General features: G+C 41.8%; 1 protein-coding gene across 15 annotated transcripts in view; it reads left to right on the top strand.

The window, feature by feature from the left end:
* Kif16b (kinesin family member 16B) overlaps positions 1-26884 on the top strand; it is a 279523-nt gene that overhangs the window by 151057 nt on the left and 101582 nt on the right. For all 15 annotated transcript variants that reach the window (XR_005501888.2, XM_063283800.1, XM_039105043.2 and 12 more), the window contains 4 exons: positions 384-435; positions 2049-2186; positions 17013-17095; positions 18415-18503. Coding sequence is in view for 14 of the 15 variants with exons in the window: in XM_063283800.1 (XP_063139870.1) it covers positions 384-435; positions 2049-2186; positions 17013-17095; positions 18415-18503 (362 nt within the window). In the remaining variant the exon portion in view is untranslated. The remainder of the gene's footprint in view (positions 1-383; positions 436-2048; positions 2187-17012; positions 17096-18414; positions 18504-26884) is intronic.

Below are 26884 nucleotides of genomic sequence, written 5' to 3'. Positions count from 1 at the left end.
GTGACCTCAATTTTAATGGCTTTTCTCTGATCTAAGTCTCAGAATGGCATTGTCCTACTGTCTTGAGTTTTGTGTCATACATCTTTGGACACAATAAAGCCCTTGTCCACTGATCGGAGTCATCCTTGAAATGGCTGCCCTGAGCTGACTGTAAGAGCTTTTACTTTTTGAGCACTTTGCTTTTGCATTGGTGCTGGTACTTAGCAGACCTCAAAGGATGTCATGTCAGTATTCAGTACCCTAAACTCACTGAGGCCATTGTGTACCTGAGACCTTGTTCATTCTGTTACCTGGCAGTGGACTGCATCAAGGTAGGATGAGACGTAGAGCAGCAGGATGTCCTCCTGCACTCACTAACGAATATTATTGAATTTACTTCTCAGGAAGGTCAGACTTACGTTGGCAGAGAAGATGCTTCAACAGAGCAAGATATTGGTAAGATTATTTTTAAAAACCGTAGATAATGAACAATCTCTTTTTCCTGATTGATGTTGATATAGTTAGAGAAAATGTTGAAGCATATTGTTCACTATATGTGTATCTGTAATTTTGATTACAACCCAATTGAATATCGAGGATGGTTAACCCAGTGAACAAAATTAAAGTATGACTTCTTTCTGCCACTTCATGTTCATTCTCTACCCTGCTGGTAAAGTGGTTTAAATCACTCTACACCTGTCACTCTGTATTGCCACCGTGATTGATGGAAATGAGCCAGAAGACATGGATAAAGGATCCCAGGTCCTTTAAAAGGCAGGATTTAGAGAGTTCTCTACACAAAGCATGAGAGCACATGCCAGGCGTTTATCAGAAGGCATGGCTTCCTGGGTGTTCTCCAGTCTTCACAAGGCATACAGGTAGCTAGCAATCAGCCTGAACAGATGGCAGCATTTAGTGTTCTGAGCATCCCTTAGACAGGTCTGTGGTGGAGAATGTGGTCTGAGTTGGTGTCAACGTGTAGAGGAGCACAGTGGTGATTGGGGGAAGAGTTACACCATTTCAAGGTAAGTTTAGAGTTCCTGGTGAGGAACCTGCTTTTCAATCAAGTATATGCTAATGATCCACTTGTCACATGTTTCTGTGTACACTTAGTATTCCTAGAGATGGGGAGAGCCAAAATCAATTCCAGATGCCTCTAGACTCAAGTACTTTTAAATGTGTTTTGGCATCAAGCCCCTTGTTTGAATTATGCCTTTGTCTATGGGAGTAGCCATGTATGATGGCAGTTAGTAAAGACAATGGTCTTTGACCAGAGACATCCATTGTTGCAGTTCTGCAGAGAATGTGAGAGCTACTCCTAAAGAAACTAGTTTATCTGAGAGGTGGTCATAGATGACCAGATAACCATCAGTGAGGTTTCAGAGTCTGCACAGGCTGTGGCAGTAGGCACCCCAGCGAAGCCTTTGGAAGCTCCTGGGATAGTTGTTTTTAACCTTCCTAATGCACTGACCTCTCATTATTTCTCATGTTGTGGTGAACCCCAACCATAAATTTATTTTTGTTGCTACTTTATAACTGATTTTGCTACTATTATGAATAGCAATGTATTTGTGTTTTCCAAGGGTGTAGCAACCCACAGGTTGAGAACTACTGTCTTAGAACCTCCTTGGGGCCATGCCATACCTCTGTTTTCTGTTTCTGGGAAGCATTATCTGTAAGTGTGGAGGTGCTCATGGGTTATACGCCCACAGATGCTTTCGTTCTTGTGTCTCCCTGTGGCTGGTGCAAGTTTGTCAGTAGTGAGCAGAGGTTCTCTGTTAAATAAGCTAGTAACTGTGTTGTCCTTTGGGAAGAAGAAGCTGCCATGGCAGCTTACGTTTTTATAAACAGAGAGCCAGACTCTTTGAGGTGATTGTCAGTGGTTCTTTGTCTCTGCCACTCGATGTTACAGACTGATAGATTAGAATTTTCTCACTAAAAAGGTATGTTACAGCACTTCTATGAAAAATAAAAGATGTGTTCAAAATGGAAATTCAACAAATAGGTGGGAATCATAATAGCATACACCAAAGTGGAGCCTAACTTTCTCCTTTGTTTTTCTCTCCTAGTCCTTCATGGCCTTGACTTGGAAAGTGAGCATTGTGTCTTTGAGAATGCTGGGGGAACTGTGACTCTGATACCCCTGAGTGGGTCCCAGTGCTCTGTGAATGGTGTTCAGATTGTGGATGCCACACAGCTAAATCAAGGTATCTGGTTCTGCTTTTCAGAGGTTTTGTGTGTATGGAGACAGCAAGCTGGAACTGGGAAGCATGTGCATTTTACTGATTAGGGACCCAGAGGGTAAAGCTGTCTCTTCATTATGTCTCCTTTCCTGTCTTGCTGGAAGGCTGCTTTATAACGCCCACTGTCTGTTGAATTGAACATCACATATTTATGAATATTTACAATTGTTAGGAAGATTAAGCATTAGAGGATTTTTAAAGTTAAAGAGTACTCTTTACAAGTAAAAAATGTAATATGGTAATTTCCTTTAATATTTTATTTGTAATGTTTATGTCCTTCTAATAAGTAGGTCCAATTATATGCAAAACAACTGCAGTACTATTTAAAAAAGTGTCAAGATCAGTACAGAACTTAATTATAGAGCCATGTTAAAGTAAATATACATGTCAACCTGCTTTTTTTCTCTGAAACTAAGTTGCTAAGAGAAAAGAAGGTTTGGTTGCTTGGCTTTGAGCCTCTGGTGGGCTAAACTCTTTACCTTGTGGCCAGAAAACAAAAGGCAAGAGAGAAGTGCACCAGAACTCTCTAAAGATCTTTTAGGAGACTGCACCTCTTGCAGGTCCCAACTGCTGCAAACTCAGGAGACAACATTTAGCACATGGCCTCTGCCGGACATCTGGGGTTCAGATTGTGACAGGGTTCAATATTCTTTGAATACATCAGTGTATATTCCCTCCACTAGGGAGGTTCTCCAAACATCTTCAGTACAGCTACTCAATTAGAAAACTGATGGTTAGCCTCAGACTCCATTCAAGTTTGGCCACCTGCCCTCATAGATCAGCATTGAGTGTGCATGCCATGGTCGGCCACATCTCTAGCCTTTTTAGTCTGGACCCCATCCTTGTTCTTTCCTGGACTCTTACAACATTGAAAAGAATGCATCAGATATACTGCAGTATGTCTTAAATATAGGCTTTCTCTGGTCTTTTCCATAATTACACTGATGTCATGCAGTTTGTTTGCCGGCAGTGCTGAGGTCAGACTTTGGGCACACTAGGCAAGGGCTCTCTCTCCCACTGAGTGACTTGGACTCTCTGTATGATGCATTTCTGACAGTGCTGTACTTTTCTCCTCTTCCACCCCAGATTTCTATCTGTTTGCTGCTGATGCTGCTCACTTTGTTTCCCTGGTAAAGGTGGACCTTCCTTTCCTCTGCCTTTTCTCTGTGAAGTTTCTTCCCCTGGCTTTGGTTTTAGATAAATGTGCTGGGACGGTGCTCTGATTATCAATGTTCTATCCTTTGTCGTAGTTGATTCACTGATTCAGAAACTATTTTTTTAAATCTTGCTGAAAATTATTATTTTGTTGGTTACAAAAAGATAATTTTCTTATCATTTCTTTTGCATTTGTCAATTGAATTTTGAGTGTGTGGAAAAGCTTTTTCTTCTTGATGTTTGTGCCTTTATACATTTACACGAGCAGAGTCACATAATTTAGCACTGTATTTAATATCTGCTATTTGGCCATTATTTATTTTGAACATTCAAATTGTTTCAGATTTGGCCAGTGTGAATTCCTTCAAGGTGGCTTCTAGGTCTTTTGGCTTGACATTGTTTTGCAAACATTGGCTTACTTTCTAAGCAAGATATTCTAAACTTACCTTGTATTTTCTTGGAACTGCCGAGTTCTTAAAAGAGTACTCTCCAATGTCAGCTCTGCCTAGAGCTTAACATCTAACTCTGGGTGACCTTGCCTCTCTGCTGCCCAGGAAAGAAGGATTGCTAGTTTATTGAGCTTTCTGAAATTCTTTACATGGCTGTAATTATGTCTCTAACTCTTTTGTGGTTTGAATAATAAATGTTACTAATGTCTCACATGAATCTATTTATTTACTTACACACTTGCTTACTTGCCTATTCACTTCTCCTACCTAACTGGATAACTCAGTTTAAAGTATGCCTGTTTTGGGTAGTGGTCATATTAGAACTAAACTTTTGATTTTTCTTATCTCAGATGTGACTTTTGCTAAGAGAGCCATAGAAGTAAATTGACATTGAATGCTGATTACAGGACTTTTCTTCCCTGCAGTGTAAAATTATATATATATATATATATATATATATATATATATATATATATATATATATATATAAATTCTCCTGTAATAGTTGTCATCTCTGAAGCTTACTTTGTCCATCTGCTAACCTAGGCTGAGCTTCTAGCTTCCCTAAAATCTTATATAGGCCTTATTTTCATCCTCTGAGACTTACTACTGAATTAGCTCACCCTTTTTCTTCTTTCTGAACTCTGGCTGGCTGGTTTGACTCAACCATTCTTTTTCAAACTCCTCTCTAAGGTGACTGACTCAGTCTGGCTTCTCTTTTGGCCTCTGACTGAATTGCTCTGCTTGGCCTCATACTAACTTTCACAATATTTTCTAATATTCTGGCTGCTTTTCATTTGTTGGCTCATTCTGTCTTCACCTGTGTGTAGCTTGTTTTCTCTCTGCAACCTGTTACTCTATAACTGTGCCAGTAACACTGCCTCCTCTCTCTCTGCATTGCTCTCTTATGTCACCTCTCCTCCCTGTCTTTTCTCCTGTGAGTTGGGTTAATCCTATCTCTGAGTCATTCTGTCAAATCTTTCTCTAATTCATCACTTTGTCCCACAGTTAGAAGTCATTCTAAAACATGGTGCTTCCTTCTATAAATTAACTTTATCTTCATTGTTTGAGATTAAAGGTGTGCAGTCAGGGTTTGTCTGTATTCCAGCCAGAAGGCTTAAAGGTGTGCTAAGGCTGAACCACACCACAACTAGAAACAGGTTTTCCAGTAAATAGCTCAGTCTTGGGATTCTCAGTAAGATCAAATAGCCTGCAACACTGTGAAGTGTCCTTAATTCTTAATTCTTAATTCTTAATTCTTAATTCTTAATTTATCATGGTACCATGATGTTCAGATCTGGTGGGCTTGAGTTCTTCTGGCATTCTGCTGAGCGGCTTGAATTGGAGTGTTGTCCTTAGAGTAGAAATGCCATTAATAAGTGCCAGTGCAGGGGAGTGTTAGATGGCAAGATGAAGGCATTAAATCAGAGGAAGAAGATGACAACTTTTTTCACTTTGCCTTTCTTTCTTTAGCATATATCCTGTGTATCTTACTGAACGTAAAACAGCTTCAGTCCTTCATAATTAAGGATTAAAATTTTCTCCTGTGGCTCATTTGATGTTTGAGGATTGTTAAAGTGACAACTGGAACCTGTTTTTAAAATACAAAGTGATGTGATAAATTGGAGTTGTGTTGAGTATGTGCAGTGAAAATAAAAAGAAGTGTAGAGGACTGATACGTTCCTCCTTCCAGATCATCCTCACTGCCGGAGAGGAAGGAGGCCAAATTCAGCATTTGTATATGAGGATCATAAGCTAACTCAATAAAGGCTTAATTTTTAAAAATCCTATAGTAAAGAGTAAACCAAAAATGGATTTCATTAAAAACACAATAAGTGGGGAGCAGGACTAAATAAAACACTATTTTTGTACTAGAGCCTGTCTTGGCTTTGCCCATGAGGCAGCTTTTTAAAAGCAGTTCTGTAGAGCCCTTCTGCATGTCCTGCTTAGGTAAGTTTTGCAAAGGCAAGTGCTTTGAATTAACTCTTGGCAACCAAGCTTCTTGGAGATGGGTCTTGGAATAACGGACAGCTGCTGTATTAACGCAGAATATTTGAAAAACAATTGTAGCAGACCATTCATTATCCCTTATTATTACTCACGCTTTCACCCTCTCAAGCCTTGACTTGTATATGCTGTTAAATCATTGTGGCTTCCCAAGCTAGGCATAGGTTCTATCCGTAACCCCGAAGACCACGAAGTGCAGGCACTTTGGTTTCCCACATCTGTTGTTCTAAGTTCAGTCTCTGGCTTACTGTAGTGGTTACTGGTTTTACCATTCTTCCTGGCCATTGTTTCTTAGTCCTCAGAATTGGCCTGTTATATAAACTATCAGTTGGATCCATGAAGGATATAGCAGAAGAAATAGTTTTGAAACTGTTCCTTGCTTTTAGAAGGAAAAGGTTTTAGGACAGAAAACACAGATGAGTGTCAACCCACATCCCAGTGACATCTGTCCACATTGCTCTTTCTTGCCTGAACCTTAGGCTCATCCTGTGCCACTCAGGGCACCCTCCCTTATCCACCATCAGTTTCCAGCTTGTTGCTGATATTTGGCATTCAGCTGTCTCTTCATTGGTAAATTACTTCCATTTGGAAATGTGCTAGGCTATGCCATTAAAAAAGCACAAGTAGTAATTACAACTTCCTTATCTAAATCACTTAACACATGCGAATACCAGCTAATAGATTTGTTTAAATTTGCCATTAGGGGCAGGAGTGTTTTCTTCCTTTCTTCTTTTCAACTTGTGTCAGTAAACTGTCTTTTCTCATATAGCATATCCCCCTAATACTACACACACACACACACACACACACACACACACACACACACACACACACCACAAATAGGAAAGGTTTTTAATCAGTTAGCATTGTCATTAACATGAAGAATGTTTGCTAGAACTGTGAACACGAGCTGTGTATTATCTAATACGTGGTATAAGATACCTTTCCCTTCCTCTTCGTATATAAACATACTCTTCTCTTAATGTGTACCTAGAGCTCAGGTCCCCTGAACTCCAAAAAATGGATTAATGAAAAGAAGAAATTACAAATGTTACCATGATGTCTTATTCATAGACCTCAGCTTTTCTTAGTCTAAGTCTCTAAGTCCTCGACCCTGGCCGCCATATATCTACTTAGTAAGAAATAGCACAATAATCAAGCGTGTTGTAATTCAGGAAGTATTTCAGCATTGCCTTGGAACTTCTAGGAACTAGTCATTGTTATTTGAATTATTATTTTTTTGCTGTACTATATATTTTAAAACTGGTCACTGTTAAATTAATTTTTACATTCATATCAGTGGACATTTTTGGTCTTGCTGGTCTGTCAGATCCCTTGAACATTCATCTCTCATTTTAGAAGTGCTATAGAAACTGCATCTTGGAAATTCACACCTAGGTGCATTTGAATGTGATATGCTCGAGTGCCAAAATATATTTGCATCTATTCAAGTACCCTGAAAGAGGGAACAGGTGATTGTCTGCAGAGTGGAGCTGAGGAGCCTTTGATAAAATTTTCATCTGCTGGAGGGCTGCTGTGGTTTGTTCAGTGACAAATTAAAGAGGACTTTTAGTGGAACTGAAAAGGAAAATAGGTTTTTGGGGGTTGAGCCACAGGATCCAGCTAAGGCAAAGGACCTGTATATGATACAAAGTGTCTAAGATACCAGTGTCTGTTCCCTATGGACTCCCCTTTACTGGCCTGAGTACTCTTCAGGTGCCTTCCTTGTGTTAGAGACCTGAAAACTGGGCACATGTCTTATATATGTGCCAGTTCAACAGATTTTTGGATGTCAAAGCCTGAGTTATCTTTAAAGAGAGAATGATTTTCCAAGTATGTGCCAGAGCAGTACCATCAGCATTGCCTAGGAGCTTACTAGATCTACACATTCCTAAACCCTCTGCTGTAAAAGATGTGGGGACGAGGCCCCAGTGATGGAGCTCTTTATGTCTAGAGGTAACTGTGATGCATGCCTCTATGTGAGAACAGCTGACTAAACTTGTTTTGCTGAAATCAGATCTTGGCACCCTGGACATTGGTAGAAAAGTAACTGTTTACCTGTCTCTACTTTCTTTCCTGTTCACTCACATCTAATTTTTAGTCTCTCTGATCCTTTCAACATCTTCAGCTTCACATTGCCTAAGATGGCTTCACAGTGGGTCTTGTCAGGGACTTCTTCATGGTTACCAGTTGGGAATTTGCGGAGCTTCTGAATCCACCGATGTCTCTCTGTCTTTACAGTTGGAAAGTTTGCTGCTGCTGTTTGTGTAAAAACATTTCCCCCTATCATGCACACTTCTCTTTCCTTTATGTCTCTAATCCCATAAAAATTAGATACTTCATTTTTTGTGTCACAGTCTTTTGATGCTCTATTTACTGTCTTTAGTTTGAGATTTCCTCTATGTCTGTGACCTGTGAGGCTCTTCCCACAAGGCTTTTGCTTGTTGTGATTCTTGGTGGCAATGTTTAATTTTTTTTTTCATGTTTTGTCTTTTGTTGAACTTTTAATTTTTCTGATGGTTTTAAAGTCAAAATACTTGTTCAAACATGTTTATAATTGATAACTCAGAGTCTTTATCAACATCTTTGTTGTGTCAGAAGTACCTTGAATTAATCGTCTTACTTGCTCACTGGCATCTTCCTGGTTTTTCCTTTGTTAACAATGATGGTTTGAACCTGGAAACTTCTGAGCATTTCCTTATGGGACAGTAAGTTTCATCTAATTCTCACATGTTCCCTCATTGGCTTCCTGCCTAAGCGAGAAGAGCCTCAGCTGTACAGACTGTGCTGTAGCCCCCATACTGACTCAGTGTCAAAGCCACTGCATTGCTAGTCCACATAGCAGTGACTCTGCCACCACTGGCTGGCCAGGTCCCTGAGCAGATCTTTGCTCTTGGCTAATCTCTAGGCTGAACAAGCTACTGAGGCCTGGGGCTTTGTGTGCACATGTGGTGCTGAATCTTGGAATTCCTACTGCGTCCCAAATACTTTAGTTTTTTTTTTTTTCTTTGTTCCTCCTGTTTCTCTCCTCCAAATGGAAATTGGAGCTTTCTTGATTCTACTCTTTCGTTTTTTGTTTTTTTTTTTAAGATTTATTTTATGTATGAAAACAGTGTTACTGTCTTCAAACACACCAAAAGTGGTCATCAGATCTCCTACAGATGGTTGTGAACTACCATGTGGTTGCTGGGAATTGAACTCAGGACCTCTGGAAGAGAGAGGTCAATGCTCTTAACTGCAGAGCCATCTCTCCAGCTCCTCCACTCTTTCTTCTACATTGAGTATTTATATCTATCTATATCCAGGGCAAAGAGTCTAAAGGCTACCAAGAGGGTTAATACAGCCAAGGGAGCCTGCTTCACTGTCCTGGGTCCAATAACCCAGAGACCTTTTGCTGTTTCCACTTGCAACCAGGGACCTTCTGGCTTCCTTTCCAAACTAAAGCAGAGGGTTTCTCCTGGAGTTCTTACTTCATACCAGTAAGCATATTTGAGTTTCCTCCTAGTCTGAGCCAAGAATACAAAAGTGGTCATTGTCAGTTTGGTTGCACTTTGACATCCAAAGCCACTCTAATCTCCATAGCAGTGTTAAACGCTTTGAAGCACTGCTGATGTTAACGATAGGCCTGTATTTTAAGCACTCTTTTTAGTGTTTGTTTTGCATTGAAATCAGCTAAGGTTCTAGAATGAGTGACTCTTATTTGACAGATCTTAGAACCTTCCCTGCTGCCTTGGTACCTTGAGCTAAGTCTGTCAACTAAGCACCAATTTTTTAACTTGCAACTTGCTATACTGCCTTTATGGCAGTCTTTCCATCAGTTGTAGACATAGTGGTCATTCTCAGGATACTCCAGCAGCTACACAGAACTCCTCATTCATGGCAAGGCGTCTGTGACATGCGACTCCAGTTGTGGAAAATTGCACCATAAGACAGGCAAGCCTTGATGAGCTTGAGATAGCCCAGCAGTCCTTCTTCAGCAATTTTGTATTGATCTTGAATTATTCCATGCTCAATGCACATTTTCTTTGGGAAGGACCAACGTGCCCCATATAGGAAACACTGTTTCCCCCATGACATTTTAAAAATAAAAATATTAGCCTATCTCACTCATGCACACTTCTAGGATTTTATGGGGAAGAGTGACTGGTACATCTTGAAGATTTAAAAGCTCTTCACTCAGTTCATACACAGATCATCAAATAATCCTTGGTGGTTATTTGACTGGGAATGTCAATAGCAAAGACGGAAAATCAATTTCCTTTCTTGTCCAGAGACCCAAAATCTAAGCTTTCAATTTTAATTTTACTGTGAAAAAACTGAAGGGTAAAGTGATTCATCGAAAGCAGGAAGTTATGCCTCCCCTCCGAATTTGGAATGTGAACACTTATAAGGAAGGTGTCAAGGCCTGTGTGGCTTTCTGGTAAAGTGTCATATACATTTGTTACAATCACAAAAACTAGTGGCCTAATGGCTGCTCTGGTCGTGACATCTGCTGCAGTTTGACATTGATACTCAGTGCCTATCTGTCATGCCCAAGCTAGTCAAGTCACCCTCAGGTCTTGTCTGAATTTGTTTTCAGAGTCTGCTTAAAACTGCCCATCCCCTTTAACTTCTGTCTTTCTCATCTCACTTCCCAAAGCCATTTTTGAGACAGAATTACTGTAATCCCTGTGCCTAAAGTAATAACCATTATTAAGAGTGTAAAGTCCTAGGACATGCAACTTAATCTGCTCTTATGTATTGGTACATGTTATTGAAGATTAGATTCTATCATGATCCCAAAATGGTGCTAACATTGACATTCATTTCAATGTGAGATTTTTAAGCTATTTTAAATCTTTAAATCACAGAGAAAGTACTTATAAGCAGTTTCTTCCTCCTATAATCAGACAACAAAACCAGAATGTCCCAGCCCTTTGTTACCCAGACTTCTTGCCCAGCGACCTTTCAAAGCAGTATATGGTACTCTATGAGTCTGGATTCTTTGCCCATCACAACTCAAATGAAACCTCTTCGACCAAGTATCCTTTAGGAATGCAGCCTCTATGTGTGTTAGGTGGGATGGGGGTGGGGGCAGTTTTTAAATGATTTAAAATGTAAAATCAGGAGCCCTGAAGCAGGATCCTGGTTTTATTGTCTCAAGCCCCTCAGCTCCTGTTACCTTGGACTGTGCATCTTGGGACCACAAATGTTTCATGTGCTTGTATCAGCTATAACTCAAAATAAGGTCTTTTATACAGTTGCCTTTAAAATATTCATATGACAGCATTTAACAGAAAAATAAGTTCATTTATTTGTGTCATAGCAGAATTAGAAAAATCTCATTAAAATGTAAGGAGGGGTAATTACTTGTCATATTAACTATTGTCCCTATCTTCCCTAGGAATCACTGCAAACACACATATGCTTATTTTTTCAGCTTACTTGAAATTCTAAAATGAGAAAATCTCCTATGAAACCAGCTCTCATTCACAGAGATTTAAATGAAGGAAGCTCTCTACCTTTTTTAAACAAAAGGCTTTGTCTCCCTTTTGAAAATGTCATTTTCCTTTCCATTCCCTTTTAAGACTGTCTGGGATTTGTCTGTCTTTGGATATTTAACAGGCTCTGAAGTAATCTCAGAGAAGGCATCATATATTTCAGGGAGGTTTAGACATGCTCTCAAAATTACAAATTAAGTGTATCACAGAAAGTCCATCTGCTGCGATTAATCACATTAACCTCAAGCAAGGAGTCATTGACAGTTAAAAAGAACTTAAGGTCGTGAAGGAACGCTAGGAATTTTCCTGCTGATGAGTAGATGAGAACACTGAATTTCAAAGAAGTTTTTCCATTACTCCTTGGTCCCACGCAGACATTGTTGGTGTCAGAGGGAGTGTAGGGTGTGTGTGTATTGGGAGTGCGGTGGAAATGTGTGTGAAGGCCAGAGGTCAGTGTCTGGTATCTTCCTCAAATCTTATCTGCCTTATTTTTTGAGACAAGGTCTCTCAGTGAATCTGGAGATTAGTGATTTGGCCCCATTCTACTTTCCTCCATGCCTTCCCCACTGCTAGGGACACAGGGGAAGCACCAGGCTTGGATGTTTACACAGGTTCTGGTGATCCAAGCTCAGGTCCTCCTGCCTACACAGCAGTCATTTTGCACATTGAGCTATATTCCCAACCATCATCTGAATGTTACATCGATGGCCAGTCTCATGTCTGTGCGTCCACCCATCATTCCACGCTTTGCTATACCTGGCTTATTGCCTTCTTAGTGTATTCATGAGTTTCCTTTTAATAAGTCAAAACTATGTCATTGAACCCATTTCACCTTTTGTTTATTAACGTGCTATATGTCTGATCTAGGTCCAGAGGGCAACCAATGAGATTTCCAAGTTCCTGTGTCCTGGAACAGAAAGGGATACACAGACAGTGGTGAATGGCGACTGTATAGACAGGGGCAGTTTTGGAGATGGAGCAGGGCACAGCTAGAGAAGCAGAGTAGATCTGAGACTCACAGGCTCCACAGGTGGTCAAGATCCTTCTTAGGTCATTGACTTTCTCAGCCACCCCTGCCTGCCCTGAGCTCTGTTTTTGGCACACATGGCCCTGGTTGGGCACAGGAGGGTCCAGACAGTCTGCCACTGGGTTTCATGTTCATCTCCATGCCTCTTTTTCTAGCCTGACTTTCCTGCCACAGAAGTCTGTAAGACCCTGTGTGTACTTGGTAAATATGTATCCTTTATGTCTCCTGTCTCCCCAGATCTTCCTTTCTTGCTTTGACCTCCACTCCTACACCTTTCCTCTAAACAGCACCCACTGGTAATTTCTAGTATCCATTTTAGCCTCTCTTGAAGCATTCTGCACTGGTGATTCCCCCTTAGCTCCTGCTTTCTCATTATTGTTTTAAGAGTTCAATCTCCCTTGCCTTGCCCTGCCCTGCATGCCTGTGTGTGTGTATACACATGGAAAGACATTAGGTGCACACAAATATATAATATCTATATTCTATCTATCTACCTACCTACATCTATCTATCTATCTATCTATCTATCTATCTATCTATCTATCTATCTATCTATCCATCCATCCATCCATCCATCCATCCATCCATCCATCTATCTATCTATCTATCTATCTATCTATCTATCTATCTATCTATCATATATCTGTTAAAAGCTAGTTTCCCTCCAGGTCTCTCCTCTCCTCCCCTTCCTTTCCCTCCTCATCTATTTGTTTCCTTCCTCTTTACTTGAGTGGCATTTTCCCATCAGTGGCTTGATTTAGTAGAGAAAACTCTAAGATAGTATGATGGTTTGAACGAAAATGGTCCCCATAGGTCCATAGGAAATTGCACTTTGGGAGGTATGGCCTTGTTAGAGGAAGTTTGTCACTCGGGGGCAGGCTTCAAGATAGGTAGGTAGGTAGATAGGAAGGTAGGTAGGTATGTTGGTAGGTAGGTAGGTAGGTAGATAGATAGATAGATAGATGGAATATAGATATTGCATATTCATGTGCATAGTGTCTTTCCATGCATGCGTGCGCATGCACACACACACACATATGCATACATGGATGGTGTGTGTCCTCATACATTTCTATAAGCATAAACATATATGTACATATCATAAGGAAGCCTCAGGCCTTCTAGATCATCAGGCTGTGTGTTTTTAATTTGCTAAAGATGTTTTAACGTCATTATTCTAAAGCTAACTGAACTCATGGTCTATTCTACCACATTACTATGGTTCTTTTCCAAGTGCTATGAGCCTATGTGGCTAGCATTCTAACTGGTTAGTCAGTCTACATGCTAGAGCCTTCTTCCTCAGCCTTCTTGCCTGGATGTGCCCTTCATTGAATTCTATTGCTTCTATCTCCTAAATGGCTTCCAGATTCTTTACTCTTCTCCTACATCGCCTCTCCCAGTCCTGAAGTGCCTTCCTCTAGACTCCTGAAGCTCATCTCTGTTGCCTCCTAACGTTTTTGCCATTCTTCTGTCAGCTGCAAAAGTTATCTTTCTGAATAGTGCTTTTCTCCCACATCTGTGTAAGACAGATGGCTTTCCCACTCTCTTCTGAAGGACTGAGGGGCCCTTTCCCTCCTAAGCTTTATCTTGTACAGTGACGTCCCTTATTCCCTCTGTCATATCCACATGCCTGTTTGCCAGTCTCTAGCTATCTTCTCTTCTCTCTTTTCCTGCTGAATGACAAAAAAAGGTGTACTTGACTACTTCTAGGTATGATGGAGGAGAAAGTTTATTGTAGATATTAGGGAGAGCATAGCTAGAGGCAGAAACATCATAGAGAGTGCAGAGTGGACACAGCTCTGAGCCTGGCCATGTGAGGAGAGTGAGGACAGGAGAGGGGAGAACCAAGAGACCAAGATCTGGGTGTACCCAAAATGTCTGGATTATATAGGGAAGAGCCTCTGTGGGAAGGGCAGCCCAGTCCCTGGGCTGTAGAATTCAGCCTAGGTGGCAGGGTTTGCCAGCCCTATAACAGGTAGGGACTGAGCAATGCTGGGAGAATCTCGAGGTCAGCTCTGCTTTGCTATGTTAAAAAGGCTCCTTGTTATCCCTTTGTCCTTGGAGACCTAATCTCCACTGCAGAACCTTTATATATGTTTCTCAAAACTCATCTCTAGCACTTCTTTTTAATTGATTAAAGTTTTGATACTGGGCATCAAATCTAGGGCCTGGTGCCTGACAGCCAAGCCCTCTACCAATATACTATGTCCCCATGCCATTAAAGTTTGTCCTCATCAGTCCTCTCCTCGAGGACCTCTTTCCTTTGTTCAGCCTGGTTCCTTTACTTTGTGGGAAGCTTTTCATTCCTTTACCCTCTCTGTTTACTGGTTATGCTCTGAAAGGCAAGGCATATGTTTGCTCTTTCCAGTTCTGTGTCCCTAGTGTTTATCATGATGACTAGCATACAGGAAATGTTCATTTGTGTATTTGCTGGCTACACAAATTAACAGAACTATCATATAAGCATGGCACATATTTTTGATTCAGTATTTCTTGAATGAAAGTGAGCCGTAGAAGGAGGCTGTTAATGGGGTCCATTGTATAGGCCAGGCTCTTGACACACATCTAAATGGAAATAATGAATTGTCATGGATAGTTTTGCTCTTGTTCATAAGTCCTGAAAGTGCTTTTAACTGCATGCAAATAACATAGGTAGCTGGATTATTTTTGGTGACTTAATGTGAGTTGAAATGTGTCTCTGAGATACTATTCTATTTTTCCATTAGCGTATTTTAACAATTTTCAACTTGCTTCACTAGGCATTTGATTAACAGAAGGAAAAAAGGAGTTGGATTAGGTGTAATTAACACCTGGAATTTGATGGCCTTTTTAATCTCTAATGTAACTTAAGCATATTAAATGTACATACTTCCTAGACATGACTGCTTAGAGTATGACTTTCTATAAGAGACAAAGCTCTGAGACTTGGTAGTAAAAGGATGGAAAACACCTTTCTTAATTACAGTAGTGGTAGACTCAGGTGTCAGTTTCTATGAGGAGATTGTTAGTGAGGAAAATGCCTACTGCCTTTGTGAGTCTCCTAAAACTGTCTTCTCTTCATGTTGACTGCATTCCATGTGAAATAATGACTTCCACCGAACCCAGTTCTTCAAGGTTGTCCCAGTGCCTTGTGTCTGAACCTCAGTGGTTAATTGTATGGATTTGAAACTCCTGAGATCTCTCAGACAGTGGACTGAGTAGGTGGCAGCAGAAGTGGGGTAGTAGGATCCTCGCTAAAGCTCCAGGGTATGTATATGTCTGGGCTTGTGATGCCCCGTCAGGTCCAGGCCAAGACCACACCTAAGCAAGTGGCCATTGTTTGTGCTTAGTCAGCAGCAGCTCCAGGACTTGCACCAAGGGCTTTAAGGATCTGTTGATACTGTTCCCTCAACATGCTTCTGACTTTTCAAGGGAGGTTAGAAAGATACTTGAGTGTTTTTTGAAATTTTCTAAGTTTTTAACTTCACAATTAGTATTTTTCCTTTTGACATTTTCTGTGGGAAATACAAACACTGTGCGTTGGCCTTCATCACTGACCTCTAGATTGGGAACTCTGGTCTGTCTTTCCTTCAGTACGCCAGGTGCCCACAGCATGTCTGTTGTTTCTAACATCCTTTGGCTAGATTTGAACAGAGGTGGCTAGTCTCCTGTTTGCAGCTCAAACTTCCCAGTGGTCCCCACAGCCCTGCTCTTTTCTGTCTCCTGGATTCCAGTGAAACCAGCCTTGGCCTTTGGGGCATAAGTCTGCTTCTAGCTACTCCACTCTGTGCTTGGTACTTTGATGCTAGACTGTTGTAGAGTCATTGCTCTTGATGGCCGACTCCAGAGCATGGGCCTTGTCTTTTTCAGGCCAAATTCTGAACACTATGTTCTGTCATAAGGTAATATAATTGCTCCAGCATGGACAAGACCACGAGTCTTGTGTTTAACATCACTTCTCTTAATTACCTTTGAGGCCAGGGAGCTCACTGCCTTCCACAGCTGACATGGACAAGTCTGGAACTGGGCAAGTCTGACTTTAGAAATTATTGCTTATTTGAGCTGACCCCTCCTCCTAGGCTTGGTCATTCTTGAGCATTGGCCTGGACTTCCCTTGTCCACTGAGCATTTGGTACTGAATGAAGACTGTGGCCAGGATCCTTTCCTGAGTATCTAATACAGACATTACATTTTTACAGGGTTAGTGACAGGAAGCAGCATAGCCCCCTGATTCTAACAGTTTTTAGCAGTAGGAATTTGTTCTCTGCCAGCTCTACTACGTTTCTTATAAATCTGCTTTTCTTTGAGTATCTACTTATGTAAGCATTGATAAACATTTCCTATGTTCATGATCACATGTTTTGCTTGATGTTACACCTCTTTAGAGATGTAGAGGGTTTTTTCTTCCAAACAATCACAAGTATAATTATCTGTGTATTAAGTTTAAAATCTCATAATAGGTTACAATGCTTAGATACATCACTTCTGCCTAAGTTGTTGTGAATATCGTGACACCCAGCTATAAAAACAAAAGTACATGCAGGTTTAAAATTAGCTTTCATGGGTGGGCCTTTGAGACTGAAGCCCCTCATCATTTTCAAATGCATTAGAAGAAGAACTCCGTGCTCTGCTGTTGCCTACCACTGATGTCACATTTCCTTCCATTCACTGTTGCTGTTCTTGTGTGTTCTAGGTGCTGTGATACTCTTGGGAAGAACCAACATGTTCCGCTTTAACCATCCGAAGGAAGCTGCCAAACTTAGGGAGAAGAGGAAGGTGAGGCTTGGGGGCTGGCCCAGGTTCGGGGAGGGTATCCTCCTGGGTCTACCACTTCACCTTCTGAGATAAAGCCTCTGTCAAGGAAGTTCTGTAACAGCTCAGTTCTAGGCACGTTACTTCCTGACCAGTAATGGAATCCAGGGTGCACAAGAAACAGCTGTTCCTTCTAGAACCTTCTTTCTAGTGTGCACATCCCCAGAGGAGCCAGGCATTGTGTGGCATTAAAGTGAGCAGTGACTCACATCTACCAGAATCTGTCTAAGTAACTTAGAACTGAATCACTCTTATTTCAGGTCAACCACAGTAAATTGGGTTTTTCCCCTTGGTAGCAGGCCAAGTCAGGGGTGGGGGTGTGGGGGAGTAGGACCATTGAGAGAGATTGGCTTGGTTAGATAGGGCCATTTAGAGGTTTCATAGCGCATGATGGTGGAAGATGGCTGAAGCCCACAGAAAGAGAGGAACAGTGATTGAGAAGGAAAGAAGTCTACACCATGTCCTCTCCTTAGACTCCTGAAGACACTAAGAACTGCAGTTTGCATTTTCATGATCTAGGAACGATGTTGAACTTAAGCCAAGACTCTGCCCTTTTATCTGTACAGCAGCTGTTATCACCCCACAGCTAGCAGAGTAGGAATTAGACCAAGACAGGCTGTCTGTAACACCCTTAGGACAGGTGGGCAACCAGTCCACAGCCCTGACCTGCAAGGTCTTGCCAGTCAAAGCCCTTATAGTAAGTAGTGGCATAAGGTGCTGGGTCACTCGGTAGTTGGAACATAGGCCTCAGTTGACTGGCAAGACCTTTGATAGAAAAGGAGAACAAAGCTACACCCCTCAGCCTAGTCCAGGACTGATCCAGCCAGTCAACCTTCTTGCCCTTCCTGCCCAGGACCATTCTAGATAGTTTGTTTGGGCATGGTTCCAGAGATACCGGTATAGGGGAAGCCTGTCTGCCAAGAGCTTTCATTGGAAGCAAATAGAGCAGTTCTTACCATTTGCCCTCTCCTCCCCTTTATCTCCCTTTACCTCTGTCACTCATTACATGTGACCGTAGATGGCAACAGAGATGGAATTCTAACTTCTAACCAAATTTTAATGCACTGTGGCTATGAGGCTTTCTGAGTTATGAAATGTCTGCTCAATTTCCATTGTTAAGTGTTTTCTAGTGTATACAGGCCCAACTATCCCTCATTGGCAAGATATTAAGCATTCACCTGAGTGCATATCTCATTGCCTGTCACTAGCAGAAGGCAATGAATGCTAGCACTGGCTTCCTCATACCCACCGAGGTAACCATTCTACCCTGTATCTGCTATTAGAGTGGCCTCCTGTCCTCCTTCAGCTTGTCTATGACCGACCTCTCAAAGTCCTGTGAGAACCTGTCCGCAGTCATGTTGTATAACCCTGGGTAAGTGAACAGCAACATCTCTTTTCTGTGATTAGTACTGTGATAGTATTTATTATGCCAACTCATTATAGTCAATTGATGGCAATAAAACTTGGGCAAGGGCACCTCCTCAGCATATCAACCACAGTCATTTTCCAAGCTCCTTTCCAGCCAGTGCTATATGTACATAATTGTACTTAGTTATAATCACAGTATAAATGGGACTATGTTCTTTGATTTTTTTTTTTTGCTTAACAACATAATAAGCATTAGCAAAGATGGTTACAAGCTTCATTATCATTTCCATAACTGTCCAATATTTTAAGTTGGCACTTTGATTACCCAGTGCATGATCCCTTTGGCTTAAATGCTTTTATCTTGTTTTATAAATTATCTGTAATAACAGAGGCAGCCTTGATCTTAGACCATCCTATAGCCCGGAGAGTCATCTTTACTACATTCAGACATTGGGAGATAGCTTAAGACACAAATGGGAGTTTTTAAAATGGGCTTAGCAGCTGAGTGACCTTGAGTTGTCAGCCTCAGTGTTCAAGTCATTGGTGACTTCATCGGTAAGATGGCAGTGTTGATGAAAACGTCTGGAAGCAGGGAGCCAGATGAAATGCTTTTGGGTATTCCCCAGTCTGAAGTTGTAGAAGTTCATGCGTCCTACACATAAAATGATAGAGCTGAATGAGTGAGGTGAGGGCAGCATGTGTCTCTGAGCTGTCCTTCATCTCGCATTTACTCTGTGGCTGGCGTTGTGTCCTCTCAGTTCTCAGACTCACAGTGGCTTGGTTTACCTGTGGAGACCTTGCGCATGTGCTTGCGAGTTAGAGCTGTGGCTGTGCAGGTCTGTTTGACTCCTCGTTCCTGTCCTCACCTCATCAGTCCATTTGGCAGCCCTCGTTCCATGGCCACGGCCTCCCACTGCTCCTTGAGATCCAGTTGGTTGGTACTCCTGTAGTAGAAAGCCGATGTCTACAAGAGTAGTTGCTTCTCTGTCCTGGGAAGCGCCTTAAATCTTATCTCCACTTTGTTCCTTGTGGATACCAGCACACCAAAGCCCAGATCTTGTGTTACATGAGCCAAAGATAAGAGCTAGCTGGTGAGCCACAGGGTCTGTGCACTCCTACTAACCCAAACAGTGCGCTTTGTCTTCACCATGCAACTCTTCAAATTTCATGTTATATGCTCACTGAGAAAAGTTATAATCATTAAATAATTGTGTCTTGAAATAAGCCATATATCAGGGAGACTCTAAAATGTTAGAACCCTCTCAGAGCTAGTGAATCGACAGTCCTGAAGGCTTGAATACATGTGGGTTCTTAGGAACTTACAGTGGGGTTGGGGATTTAGCTCAGTGGTAGAGCGCTACCACTAGCAAGCGCAAGGCCCTGGGTTCGGTCCTCAGTTCCCAAAAAAAAAAAAATTAGGAACTTACACTGGTTTCCTCAGTTGCTAGAAGAAATGACTCGGGCTTTTATCAGTTAATGTCATCTGCTGGTGCTCAGCACTGATGCGGGCTTCAGTAGTGTGATCCCTTCTGTTGAGCACTGTTCATCTACTCAAAGACTTTTGCTTGGATTTGCTTCCAGCCCAAGACCCAGCACCACCATCCGCATCCTCTGTGCACCCTTTAGTTTATGACCACTTGGAAACTTAATGTGCCTTTTTTGTTAGCTCTGAAAATGAACGAGTGGTCTCTGCTCAGGTCACTAGTTCTCATTCTTTTATGTCTATATGTATGGCATTCAGTTCTGTTTCCTCCACAAAATGGAGAACACATAGTCCTATTAAAAGTGATAATATATTTTGTTTGATTAAAAGTTTAGTTTTTCCCAGTATTGATAAAAACAAAATTGTTGTTTCAGTGACTTCCTGTGGTCTAAAACCAAGAATTTAGCTAGAACCCACTCAGCATCCCTACTACCAGTACATCTTGACACATCTCAGCACACCTTAGCACATCTCCGCACATCTCTTTAGAGCAGTAGTTCTCAATCTTCCTAAGGCTATAACCCTTTAATACAGTTCCTCATGTTGTGGTAGCTGCCGACCATAAAATTATTTTTGTTGCTTTTTCATAACTGTAATTTTACCACTGTTACGGATCGTAATGTAAATATCAGATATATAGAATATCTGATATGAAAACCCTCAAAGGGGTCATGACCCATACCTTGAGAACATGTTGGGCCTTCAGGACGTGGCTATGATTCAGATATGTCTGAAAGAACTTGTGCTGAAGGAGCTATTCTTGTTCCAGGGTCTGATCCTTGTTTTCCTGACACTTGCTCCTCTAAGGCAGCATGCAGATTTTCCCATTCTGCAGGCAATTCCAGCTTTCATCAACATCCAATGCCCTGTTTGGCACACATAGCTGCCTTTGTGCATCCATGTTTTATTACTCTTTGTGGAAGCAGTCCATCCTTCAGCAGTCTCTTTCTGAGAACTTCTATCCATCACACATGATCTAGGATAAGGCTCTTGGTATTGGCAATGTTGATGTCTATGCTAGTTGGAGGGGAGAATCAACCTGTAGATGATTAAAAGGTCAGAAAAATAAAAGGTGAAGTGAATGCCTTTAGGACAGTGTTTGTCGGAGTGGTCAGGGAAGACCTCCAGAACAAGAGATTTGTGATCTAAGTCTTGAGTAGAGTGAAGATGGCACTCATAAGGGACAGTTGTGGGATGGAAAATAGTTCAGAAAAAGGGAAGGGAACTAAATGCTTCAAAATAAGAAGTGGAAAGTGGACCAGAGGAAGTGAAATACAGGAAGAAGGGTGATACAAGGTATGGTGAGGCCCAGTTAGTGACAGCTTGTGTGGGCCCTTGTGGGACACTGAAGGAAGTGGTATCTTCCAAGAACACGGGCAAACATGGGAAGCCTTTGCTTGGGGCAGTAACTTGAAGGGCATTTACTATGGAAAATGTGGCCTGGAATCAGGATATTGTGGAGAAAGCTGTTTATTTAGACTGAATGAAAGACAATGGTGGTGTGGGTCTGGGCTTCAGAGGTAGGTACATAGGGAAGTATAATCAAGGAACTAAGGTGTAAGTGGAGATCCCCCAGTCTTGGGTGTAAGCCTGTGGGGTAGATGTTGTACCTTTCCAGAAATGGGCCAGACAAAGAAGAGAGTTCAGGTGTCAGGTGATAGAAGTACATAAGCATCTTTCTTGTTAGTTGGAAACTTAGTAAGGTGAAAGCCTTGTCTTACTCTATTTCAAAGTGCCAGTTATCTCTGTTTATTAACAAGTTAGCAAAGTCAGATTAAAAATTTACTAAGATAACTGACTCCTCTAGGGTTTTTGCTTGTTTGTGTTTTGTTCTTTAATTTTCTTGGGCATGGACATTAACATTATTGGGCATGACATACATACTGTGCAAAGTAGTAGTATGGGTTCAATCCAAGAAAAAAAGTTACTTAAATAATCTCGCGGTCATATTCTGATCTTTGACAAAGGTGGTGGAAGGAGGGGAATGCTTTCTTTTGAAGTGGGAAAGTGAACAAAGTCAGACAGGAAATGCAAATGAGAATGTGTTTTATGCTGAATTATAGCTGGTGGCTTCTGAATGCTTCTGATATGAGCATGATGTATCCTCTTCACCTGGCTTCCAAAAGCAGACACATTCATGTAGTAATTGTTGGTACAAATTCAAATGAAATTATTTAATACTTCATCATACCTTCCTTCTTCCTGGCTTCCAGTCCCTGAACTTGCTACCTGCTGCAGAGAGAGATTACCCATGAATTAAAATATAATTGAAGAAAAATTGCCTACTCTGACTTATGTGTAGGCAGACACTTCATTATGAAATTGTTGGCTCTAGCAAGTGGGCAAAATGAAGCATAATTAAAGCTATAGCCATGCTGTTTATACCATTTTTTATGTTGCAGGTATAAATACTCTCATCATAAATTGAGCTAGAAGAACATTGAAAGAAATGTGTTTAATACCTGGGCCCTCATTAAAGAGTTGTTCAATTCCACATAATACACAGCTTGGACTCAGAGCATGCTCATTTCTGAGGGAAACTTCAGATTGTGATGTTCCTCCAAGCAGTGGGTATTGTGCAGTGCTGGGCTTGTAATAAGTATCGGACTTGGAGCTCTCTCTGGAGAGCCTGGGAACATGGGTTTGTCATACAAATGCATTTTGAATGAGCACAAGCTAGCATTGCAGTTCAGAGCAGAGTACAGCTGTGTCTGCAGCCTTCTCTGGGGATCTCTTAGGAAAGGACTGATGTACACGATGTACATAGGAAGGGTTTTTGTTCTGATGTCATGCCCCTTTTGGGTAGCTGTGTTCTAATATGTTGGGTGACACAGAACCTGTAGCTTCCCGTAGTAATCTTCAGGTTGACATCACCTGCAGTCAGTCTCTCAGGATCTGTATCAGTCTGATGCATGAGAGCCATTTGTCTTCTTTTTGGAGACCTAGTATTATTTCATTTCATCGCCCCCTGACTTTTGTGTAGCTTAGCTCATTCTCAGTGATGTAGAAGAACACAACCTGGATTGACTAGAGTTCTTGTCATCCAGAGGGCAGCAGGATTACAAGGAGTCTTAAGGAGAGCCATTCAGAAGGCTGTGGTTGGAGACTTTCTCCTGTGTAGTTGAGGTCATAAAGATTTTCCCAGCCTTGAGAAGGCCTTGCCTGGAGAAGAGAGAGGCAGAGTGCTAACTGAAGATTTAGTCCTCACCATCCACCTTCCAGAGACTCCAGTCACTGCTGTGACTTTGCACCAGGGAATTCACTCTATGATTTGCTGGTGAGCTGCATCCTTGCTGGTCCCTGACATGTTTGCAGAAGGAAGCCTGGTAGAGAGGTCCACTGCCAGAAACCTATAGCATCCCAAAAGAGAGCTGAGTAGAGGGAGTCACGCTGAGGCTATGGAAGAGATAGGAGTCAGCAGGTGAGAGCACTCTCTGGAAGCCAGATACTAGTAGCATTCAGTTTGTTTTGATCCCACAGAGCTGTTCTTTGGGACTTATATTTCTGTGTTTGCTGGGATGGATTTAAGGGTGCATATTGCAGCTCAGCTTCCTGAGGTAGGAACATAGTGTTGTATTTGAGATTGCTTTTATAGATTGTGATAAGCCTTTTTAAGAGCTTCTTCAGAGCCAGGTTGGCAATGCATGCCTACAGACTCTACTGCAGATGGATGCAGGAGGATTGAGCCTTCAGGATTAGCCTCATGTGTGTATTAAGTTCAAAGCTAGCCTGGGCTATTTTATTTCCTATATCAAAGCAAAACTACCTATCCAGAATGTATGTTCTAAATATATATTCCAGTACACAAACAAAAACTATTTTCTATGTACTAATATGTGGTAAGTACTTACATGTTTAGTAACAACTTTCATTTGTAGTTGTAGTAAAACAGACTTACTGTACTTCTTTTTACCATCATTATTATTTTAAGTGCACAGTATAGTCAAGTGCATTGATGTTACTATGCAGGCAATCTCTAGAACATTCTTCTTATAAGAGGCAGTACTGTGTTCTTGAAGCAATACTTTTGTGTTCATGACTTATTATCATTTTGTTGTTGTTTGTTTTCATGAATTTTACTTCTTTAGACATGTCACATATGTGGGATCAGAGTGTTTTCCCATTCCTGGTTGATTTATTTCACTTGGCAGATGTCCTTCAGGCTTTACTGGTTTTGTCAGAATGCCCTGTTTTCCGGTTGAGTAATATTCCTGTGTACGTGGATCTACATTTTGTTTGTCCAGTCATCTGTTAGTAGACATCTGCCAATGGTTGTGTCTACTGTTAGCTGTTGGGCAGGAGTGTACAGATGTCTGCGTGAGTCTTTGATGTCAGCTCTTCTAAGTTGAAGCCCAGAGTTGGGATTCCTGGGTCATCCAGTGGTTCTGGTTTTAATGTTTCAGTGCCCCCCTAGTTTGTTTTCCATCCTGGCTCTGCCAACCTCACACTCTTACAACAGCGAGGGTGGGTTCCAGAGTCTGACCCTCACCCACCTGTGAGAATTTCTGTTTTGATAATAGCCATCCCAGTCCATCCAAGAGGTGTCTCACCATAGTTCTTCAGCACTCTGTCTCCTTCCCTTCTGCTTTCTGAAGACTATCCAATTGTGAAAAGAGAGTGTTTAGAAATAGAGGAGGAAAGAACACCTTCCCACCTGGTAAGTGTTTTCAGTGGTGACAAGTGCACCCCTACTGTGGATGGAATTCCCAGTGATTACAAGCAACTCATTTCACATGTTAACACGCAACCTGTGCTGTGTTTACTAAGAGTTCATGGCCAAGGAGGAATGTGCTCATATTTGCACTGGAAGGAGTCACTGTGAAGGGCAAGAAATGAGAAGCTGCTGTAAGGTTGCTGCAAGTGATAGCTTGGAATGAGGTAGTGGTAGAAAGAACCTAGAAGAGTGGGCTGGAAAAACAAGCCAAGCAGCCTACTTTGGGTCCTGGAAATTTAACTGTCTGTGGACTGAATAAGGAAAGCAGGTTGACTTCCAATCTCAGGCCTAAATCTGTGGTTGGATATTATTTAGCTGAAATACAAACATTTGAGTTGGGTCAGGTAGTCAAAGGTAGTGAGGATAAGGCCAACTTTGAGAAACTGAGCCTTGAACTTCTCAATACTGTGAGAACTGGCTGGTTTTCAGTCTTCTCTCTGCTTGGGAATGTCTGTGTGGCCTGTAGGAAATACTCAACCTTGCCTATGGGATGGAGGCATTTCTCTCAGTTTAAAGAATGGCTGTTCCCAGCTGGCCAGGTTTTACTCATTTGTGTGCCTGGTAGGTGTCTCAGACCCCTTCACTTGCCCAACCTTATGCTGGGCACATATGATAAGGAAGGATAGACAGAGACTTGGTCACCATGGGGTATGGTTTAGTATGTGTGGAAGATGCTTGTAGAGTCTGTCCAGAATCACAGAACCATAGTGTTATCTTATACATACCATCCTAGGATTACCCTGGAATGACTCTGTATTCCTGCCTCCTCAGGGGAAGAATACTCCAGAGCTCTACCCCAACTGATCCCAAGGATACTCTACATTATGTTCCCTGAGCCCCTTCTTCCTAGTCCTTTTGGCTTTCACAGAGTAACCTCCGAGCAGCATCATTGTCATCAACACCTTGTTCTCCAGTGTGATCTCTCACTTTCCAGCCTGAACTTAATCCTTGTCTAATTGTATAACGCTTTTCCCAACACCTACACAAGCTTATGTGAAGCCCTCCATCCACTTCCTCTGCTTAGTTCTCTTCTAAGCTTAGTCCAGGAATCACATTGTCAGGTGGCTCCTTCTCCTCTCCAGTTTGAGTTGAATTTTCACCTTTTTTCCTTGGTCAGACATTCTGTGCCTGCCTTCTCTTCCAAAGTAATCTCATGCCTGCGTATTTTCCTGATGTGGGCTTCTTGAACACAAAAACTCTCCATCCCTTACTCAGTTCCAAATTTCGCACATAGAAAGTAACTCTCTGCAGATCTACAGATCTAGGGCTGCAGTCAGGCGCTGGGATGAGTCTTTCAGTGGTCCCTGGATACCTGTGCTGTGCCTTACTTACCCATGTGCGCTGTACTCCTGCTCAGCTCCTTCAGACCTAGTGAGTGCTTCTTCATGGCTGGTGTTTTGTTTAAGGAGCAACATATTCCTTGTTTCCTTTGGTATTGTCTAGAAGAGTAGGATAATAAGAGTTAGTTTTATAGTAGCTAAAAAAATATTATTAGTAGTACTTTTCCCAGAGCCAAACTATTATAACTGTTGTGGTTGTTTTGCTAATGATCATATCTGGTGAGTCTCAATGTGTCTTCAAACAACGGATTTTCTTTCTTTCTTTCTTTCCTTCCTTCCTTCCTTCCTTCCTTCCTTCCTTCCTTCCTTCCTTCCTTCCTTCCTTCTTGTTGTTCCGCAGGCAACCTACTAATTTTTCAAGTACCCTATATCTAAAAACAACAACAACCATACAACAGAACCATACTCTGAATTTAGTGGGCTCTGTGGTTTTTTCTTTTAAACATCAAGTCTTCAAATCATGAATGCTCTCCTTTGTCTGGCTGGGCACATCAAGTTGGACACATTTTCTGTTGCAGTTTTGGAACCTGATGCTGGCCTGCATCTCAGGCTCCTCTGGAAACTGGTTTGTGCACACATTGGGTCTTAATGCCAGAGACTTTTTGGATGGGGCAAAGCAGCCTGGTGGCTTCCTTGGGGAGTTAGCTCTGTTTTGGAGAAGTGCCCAGCCAGGGTCTTTGCCAGCGGATAATTCCCCTGCAGGGGAAGCATTCCTTCTCACTGGCAGAGTGTCCTTAAGAAGAAGGCAAGCCGACTGCTCAGCCCCTCCACCTCGCTGGAGACTGAAAACAGACAGCTAATTTGGCAGGAGGCGGAAGCATTCACAGCTTCGTGAAAGTGCTTGAAGC

The sequence above is a fragment of the Rattus norvegicus genome, chromosome 3, assembly GCF_036323735.1.
Source record: "Rattus norvegicus strain BN/NHsdMcwi chromosome 3, GRCr8, whole genome shotgun sequence".
Taxonomy (NCBI): Eukaryota; Metazoa; Chordata; class Mammalia; order Rodentia; family Muridae; genus Rattus; species Rattus norvegicus.
The sequence above is the reverse complement of the archived record's forward strand: the minus strand, read 5'-3'. Positions and strand labels throughout refer to the sequence as shown.